At 45.9% G+C, this 7,206-nt stretch overlaps 1 protein-coding gene across 1 annotated transcript; it reads right to left on the bottom strand.

Moving 5' to 3' along the window:
- Positions 1-1,475: 1,475 nt before the first annotated feature.
- On the bottom strand, positions 1,476-6,541 carry LOC147011653 (uncharacterized). The gene is made up of 3 exons (XM_085856354.1): positions 6,415-6,541; positions 5,579-6,076; positions 1,476-5,525 (listed from the first exon to the last, which is right to left on the bottom strand). Exons 1-3 carry the CDS (start codon positions 6,539-6,541, stop codon positions 5,188-5,190), a joined length of 963 nt encoding a protein of 320 aa, XP_085712480.1. The 3' UTR covers positions 1,476-5,187.
- Between the last annotated feature and the right edge of the window lie 665 nt (positions 6,542-7,206).

Here is a 7,206-nt window from a genome sequence, read left to right as displayed (position 1 = left end):
GGAACGGCCTGTGTGGTTGTTTGAAAGTTTTTTTTATTTTAATTTTTTGGTTTGCACGTACGGGCACGCGAGAGCGAAGGAACGGTCTGTGTGGTTGTTTCTGGCACGTGGTTTGAATTTTTTTTTGTTTACACGTACGGCCACGCACGTGCAGGCACGCACTAGTAATGATAAAAATGATAATAACGTGATTCCCCATGGCTGCTCCCAGAGATAAGTTCCAAATTGTTTCATGCAATTACAATAACGGTTTTGTAATTGCAGCCGTAATCCCCCTAATCCCCCAAATCTTACCGCCAGCCGTAAATATAAACTCACGCAAAAAGCTGATGCAGCAGCAGCATTCGTGCAAAAAGCTGATCCAGGGATGTTTTCCATTACCAATCAGCTTGCTATCGCTTGCCAAGCCAACCGTTCCTTATTAACCGTTTCGTTGGAGTGCATGTGTGCTTGAGCCACTCTGGGAGCGCTCTACAAGGTGATTGGTAATGGAACACACCCCAACACTTGCAGGGGTGTGTTCAATTACTCCAAGTAAAATCAAAATGGAGTTGACACATCAGATGAGTGTGGTGCCCATTCAACATCAAGTCTTCGACTGATGACTCCATCATCAAAGTGCCTGTTGACCCAGTTCAGTGATACATTTGAGATGTGGGGACTCCGTCCTGTTGAAACCATTGTTCTCCTCTTCTGAACTGTCTGCATCAACTGAGGATGTTCCAAAACATCTCCAGGTTATACGATGTAACGCAACGTATCGATAGTCAATGCCTTAACATCGTCTTCCTCAAGCGAGAAAGGGCCGATGATCCCATCTTCACTGATTGAGACCCAGGCAGTGCAGTTTTGTCTGAGTGGAGAGGCCTTTCAAACACCTGATCAGGGGGTTATTGTACACCAGTAAACATTATTATTGGTGTTCGCATGCCCATTAATAAAGAAATGTGCATCAGTAGAGAACCAGACATTGTCCTCTTCAATGTTGTCCATGAACCTCTGACACATTGTCACTCTTTCCTGTTAGCTCAGTCAGTTTTTGCTGACCTTGAAATTTGTAGGGATATGTGTTGAGGTCGTCGATTGGAATTGTTCTCACTGATTCACGATTCACTGATTCTCACTGATTCTCACTGATTCAAGTCTACCCTCAGGAGAGCCAGAAAACAACATCTTTCTCATCTCAAGTCTGAACTCTCAAACCTCTCTCCCTCCTCAAAATCCTGGTGGCATCTAATCAAATCTGTTTCTGGTGTATGTTCCCCCTCCATCCCCTCCCTTACCTCAAATGGCCGCACTGCTGATTCCACACGTGATAAAGCTGAATGTCTAAACTCGGTGTTTGCAGCTAAATATTGTGTCCTAAACCCATCACTATCTCTACCCACTTTACCCAGTCGCACCCAACTGTCCCTGGACTCTGTATCCTTTTCTCCTGACTCGGTGGAGAGCTTGCTTTCAAACCTCGAGACAGATTCTGCAACCGGTCCAGACGGCATCAGCCCACGTGTCCTCAAAGCCTGCTCTTCTGCTCTTGCTCACCCTCTCTCTGTTCTATTCACCCTCTCATTTGCCCAAGGTCATCTGCCATCTGCTTGGAAATCTGCTAACATCACTGCCCTGCATAAAAAAGGTGCAAAAACAGATCCCTATAACTACAGACCAATCAGCCTTCTCCCAATCATCAGCAAGGTGATGGAATCCATCATCGCTTCAGATATGAAATACTTCCTCTTCTCTAATGGCTTGATTTCCAATCATCAATTTGGTTTCAGACCAGGTCACTCTACCCTGGATATGCTGCTTCTGCTCTCCCATCAATGGATGGAGGTCCTCAATGCCAGACAGGAAATCCGAGCCGTATTCCTGGACATATCACGTGCTTTTGACACAGTCTGGCACCCTGCACTACTCACCAAACTCTCTTCCCATGGTATTCAAGGCCATCTCCACTCATGGCTCGCAGACTTCCTCTCCTGTCGCAGTCAACGTGTGGCCCTAAATGGAGTTCTTTCATCCCCTCTTCCTGTGCAGGCTGGAGTTCCTCAAGGTAGCGTTCTGGGCCCTGTTCTTTTTCTGGTTTTCATCAATGATCTCTCGGACTCTCTGGAAAATCCTCTATTTCTCTTTGCCGACGACTCCACCCTCTGCCGTACCATCTGTCATACCTCAGACCGGCAAGCAGCAGCTTCTTCGCTCACTGCAGATCTGGATAAAATCACAAACTGGTCCAACACGTGGAACATGTCTTTCAATCCAGACAAATCTCACACTCTCACTATGTCTCTTCGAAAGGACCATTTACAAAACCCCCCCATCCACTTTCTCAACAATCCTCTGGAAGAAGTCTTTTCTTTCAAGCTTCTAGGTCTCACTATCTGCCATGACCTTTCCTGGGAAAGTCACATTTCCAACCTCGCCTCAAAAGCCAGTCGCCGACTGGGAATCCTCCGTCGTGCAAAGTCCTTCCTCGGCCCTCTTGAGCTCCTGACCACTTACAAAGCTTTTGTCCGTAGCCTGATGGAGTACTGCTCTCCCCTCTGGGCTGGTGCTCCTGCCTCCCACCTTTCTTGGCTTAACGCTGTCGAAACCAGGGCATTTAAGATCATCGGCATCTCCCGCAATGAAGCTGAGTCTTTGGGCCTCTCACTCAATCACCGCAGGTTGGTCGGTGGTCTTTCTGTCTTCTACCGACTCCTCTCCAGCCTTGCCCCCCCTGCTCTCTCTGCAATTTGTCCCCACCACATTTCCACAGGGCGCTCAAGGTCCGCCAACAACCCCCTTCTGGTAAAACTACCAAAATCACGAATCACTGCTCATCTTCACTCTTTCATTCCTCTTTTTTCCCGCCTTTGGAATAAACTTCCTCACTCTATTCTTTCCCATTCTTCCCTCCAGGCTTTCAAAACAGCTGTTCACCACCACCTCTTATCTTCCCCCATCCAAATCCTCGATCTTTTCTACCCCCGATAATCCACCCAAGCCCACTTCCTTCATTTCTCCTGCTTTCCTTCCTGAAAGTCCCTGAAATGTCCATCTTCTCTTCGCCATGTTCCCCGTCCCATCCCCATCCCTCTCCCTTCCACAGTTCACCTAATGTGTCTGTTCCCCACTGTTTTGTCCCTTCCACTCCCGCCCCTCTTGTCTCATGCCTCCTTGCTGTGAGTTGTGTGTTTGCTCTCATACGAGCCTCGACCAAGGTATACAAAAAAAAAAAAAGTCCAAGCTGGAGACTTCTTGGGGCTTGTCCCACTAAATCGTGAACGACGTCAATGTTTCTCGGAGACAGCACATCCTTCAGGACGACCTGAATGTGTTGGCGTATCGTTAGTTGTTTTTACTGTTCAAATCGTTAACAATGCCTTTTTTGTATACATAGTCCAGGCTCATGGAAGAACTAGTGTTCTCAACGTATCAGGAGGTAACAGACAAAAACAGGACGTAAAACACACATGGTGGACAAGATGAATACAGAGGATGCATGGGGTGGACAATATGGACAAAGAGGATGCATGAGGTGGACAAGATGGATACAGAGGATGCATGGAGTGAATAAGATGGAAACAGAGGATGCATGGGGTGGACGAGATGGATGCAGAGGATGCATGGGCTGGACAAAATGGATGCAGATTAATGGGGTGGAGAAAATGGATGTAGATTAATGGGGTGGAGAAAATGGATGTAGATTAATGGGGTGGACAAGATGGGCAGAAAGGATGCATGGGGTGGACAAAATGGATGCAGAGGATTAATGGGATGGACACAGAGGATGCATGGGGTGGATAAGATGGATACAGAGGATGGATGGGGGTTGACAATATAGATAGAGAAAAAGACTAAGGAGGGGAAATTGGAAGGAAGAGGGATTTTGTTGGGGTTATCGAGGGTAGAAAAGATAATGCTTTTGCAGTGGGGACTATCTGAGATGGTGGTGAACAGCTGTCTTGAAGACCTGGAGGGAAGAATGAGATCATGGAGAATATGGCAGTTGGTGCCACAAGTAGGAAAAAAGTGGAACTAATGAGTTGAGGTGAGCAGTGATCCTTAGGCCTTCTTCTTTCTAAATGTATTTAGCTTGGGAAATATCTGTGTTGGGAGCAACACGGGTGTGAAACTCCTACTTGAACTCAATTTGAGTCTTCTTGAAGGATTTCACCCATTGTTAGGTTTCGACTGAAAACCATTTTGCTTTAGTTGTCCATGGCATATCAAGAAGATTTGGTGACCTTGATTAAATCGAAATCTGCTGACTTTCCACGAACTCCACTTTGCACACCTGCAAAATGTAAGAGGATATCATTGGTATGGAGGAAGCTGTTAGAGGTAATGTCGGTACCATTTTTTCGTGGACACCCTGTACTTGCTTGATGTTGGAGGCCTAAAAGTGTATCACAAGTGAAGGAATTTCGAAGATCTGTCAGCGAGTGCAAAAATTCCAATCTTATTCACCCCTGGGATTCACTTGCAGAATATTAGAATGTTATGCACAACAAAGTGAACGTAGGAAAAACCTTTCCCGAAAGGAAACAATTTCTGGGAAAATGTACAAAACACTGGATGAGAACGATCAATCTTAGTTGAAGGGGATAAGCCTGAGATCAAGACAATGGCTTGGGAGCTTTGGGAAGTGAACTTCATTGTCGTGATTATGGGCAACCATACTACCTGGGGTCTTTAATATAGGAGCAAGCGAAATGCAGCGTGTGCAGTGTGTACGTCCACTCGATCTTCATGGCCTTTCACATGACGTCTTCTTCTTGCTTATGCCGGCTTGACTGCGAGGTAGCTGTCATTTGGTTGGGGCACGACTTTGCCGCTGATGCTGTGCCCCAACACCAGCACACTGGTGCTCATTTCGCCAACCTTGGAAGCATGGAAAGCTCAGTCAACCCCACCTGGTGTTAATTCAGCAGAAAAACAGGGCTCGAACTCAGGGTCCGGAGACCCCCAAGCCAGCCACTCCAACCACTGAGACAACACCAGGCTTTCTTCACCCGACGTGGAAACCAGTCACTCCAAAGCACGGATCCTTGTTCGTTAGGGGAGCATGTGTTTATTTTTAACCATGAAACGAATAAAATAATATTACCCTCATTACCATCACGTGCCGTGTAACGGTAAATGGAATTTCATGCTTCGAGTCAAACTAAGTGTTCTTGGTGAAATGGTTTTTGAAATGCATTACTTTTACATGAAAGGGCGACATTTAACATTTCTGTTACATTTGCCATCAAGCAGACTTTTGTGGTTAGTGTACATGCATGGATAATGGATACCAACACGTACACACACACACACACACACACACACACACACACACACACACACACACACACACACACACACACACACACACACACACACACACACACACACACGCACACACACACATACACACACACACACACACAAACACACACACACATACACACACGCAAACACACACACACACACGCACGCACACACGCACACACACACATACACACACGCATGCACGCACACACACGTGCACACACTCATGTAGACTTTTGTGGTTAGTGTACATGCATGGATAATGGATACCAACACGTGCACACACACACACACACACACACACACACACACACACACACACACACACACACACACACACACACACACATACACACACACAGAGACACACACACGTGCGCACACACACGTGCGCGCACACACACACACACACACACACACACACACACACACACACACACACACACACACACACACACACATACACACACACAGAGACACACACAGAGACACACACACACGTGCGCACACACACACACACACACACACACACACACACACACACACACACACACATACACACATACACACACACAGAGACACACACACGTGCGCACACACACACACACACACACACACACACACACACACACACACACACACACACACACACACACACACACACACACACACACACACGGATACTTTGAGACATAAGCTCCTTTTATTTTGCAAAAAATACAAACAAGTATTCCACATTCCCTCTCACCACAAATTGGTGTATTCCTATTTTCTATTCGGATTTCTATTTTGTAAATGATGTTCCATTTGCGAAAAGGTTGTTAGACATGGGCCGCTCGTCCGGTGGTTTATCCTTAACTTGAGCAATTACCATTTCCATATAACTTCGATAAAAAAAACAAACAACAAGCAAACAGGGTACATTTTGAAACTGCTCCCCACTTCTCCCCTTACATTTCCCCTTTCCAACTCTCTGCATTCCTTTTTCTCTGACATTCCCGGTCCTTCACTGGATGATTTCAATGTTTACCAACCCCCCAATGCATGAATGAACCTGATATGGTGAAAGCCCCCAGCAAATTCATGACCAATTTGCTTCCTCCCAACTCATCGTGAAAATACCTGTGTATTTGGTGTCGAGTCGAGTGGTATCCTGTATCGTTTTCGAAAATGTGATCTCCTTATAAAATCTCGCAGCTGTGGAACCATCTCGGGGAATCTTGCGTTGGTTCAGCTGCCCGAGGCTCATCAGCAGCTCAATGTGGAGACCGCACGACCCACGGGGTGGGGGACAATGATGGACGAGAGAGCTTGAGCTCCAAGGGTCTTAAGTCTTTTGTGGAATGTAAAATGGCAACAAATCCTTTTACCATAAACCCAGCAAGCACCTGCAATTGTCAGTTTTCAAAGTTAACAAAGGATGCTTAAATGAGGGGCGATTTATTTATTATGTAGATCATAGGGAGAGGTGGGGCAAGGGTGGAGGTTAAAATGAGAAAATTAAACCTGACAAAGAGAAGGGAATGGAGGATGACAGGAAAGGTAAAGGAAGTTCAGGGCAGTGTTGATGGAGGAAGGAAGAAAAGGGAAACAAGTATGGGAGGAGATGAAAGGGGCGATATGTTTTACATGGTGTTTTGGGATGTGGGATGGTGAACGATTCCACCATATTTGCATGACATATATACTGTATATATATACATATACCAATAAAAGGCAAAGTGTGTGTTTGTGTCTCCTCCATAACTCCAGAACTATAAAACCGAGCAGCCTGAAACTTTGCATGCATACCAAGAAAACTCCAAGGAAGTGCAAGAGTAAAAATTGTGTTTTTGGGTCAATTAAAACACCCCTTTTGAAGATAATTTAGGGGGTGCTCATCACAAAAAAAATCAAATTCCAAGATGGCGGCGC

The sequence above is a fragment of the Eptatretus burgeri genome, chromosome 15, assembly GCF_056783735.1.
Source record: "Eptatretus burgeri isolate ZD-2024b chromosome 15, Ebu_testis_v1, whole genome shotgun sequence".
Lineage (NCBI taxonomy): Eukaryota > Metazoa > Chordata > Myxini > Myxiniformes > Myxinidae > Eptatretus > Eptatretus burgeri.
This window is presented reverse-complemented; position numbering and strand designations above follow the sequence as displayed.

Excerpts from the sequence above, each read along its gene's own strand:
- LOC147011653 (XM_085856354.1), bottom strand. The coding sequence starts at position 6,541 with ATGAGCCTCGGGCAGCTGAACCAACGCAAGATTCCCCGAGATGGTTCC. Across the intron at positions 6,077-6,414 it reads ACTCGACACCAAATACACAG|AAATCCGAATAGAAAATAGG; the intron begins GTATTTTCACGA and ends TTTACAAAATAG. Across the intron at positions 5,526-5,578 it reads GTGTGTGTGTGTGTGTGTGT|TCTACATGAGTGTGTGCACG; the intron begins GTGTGTGCACGT and ends TAACCACAAAAG.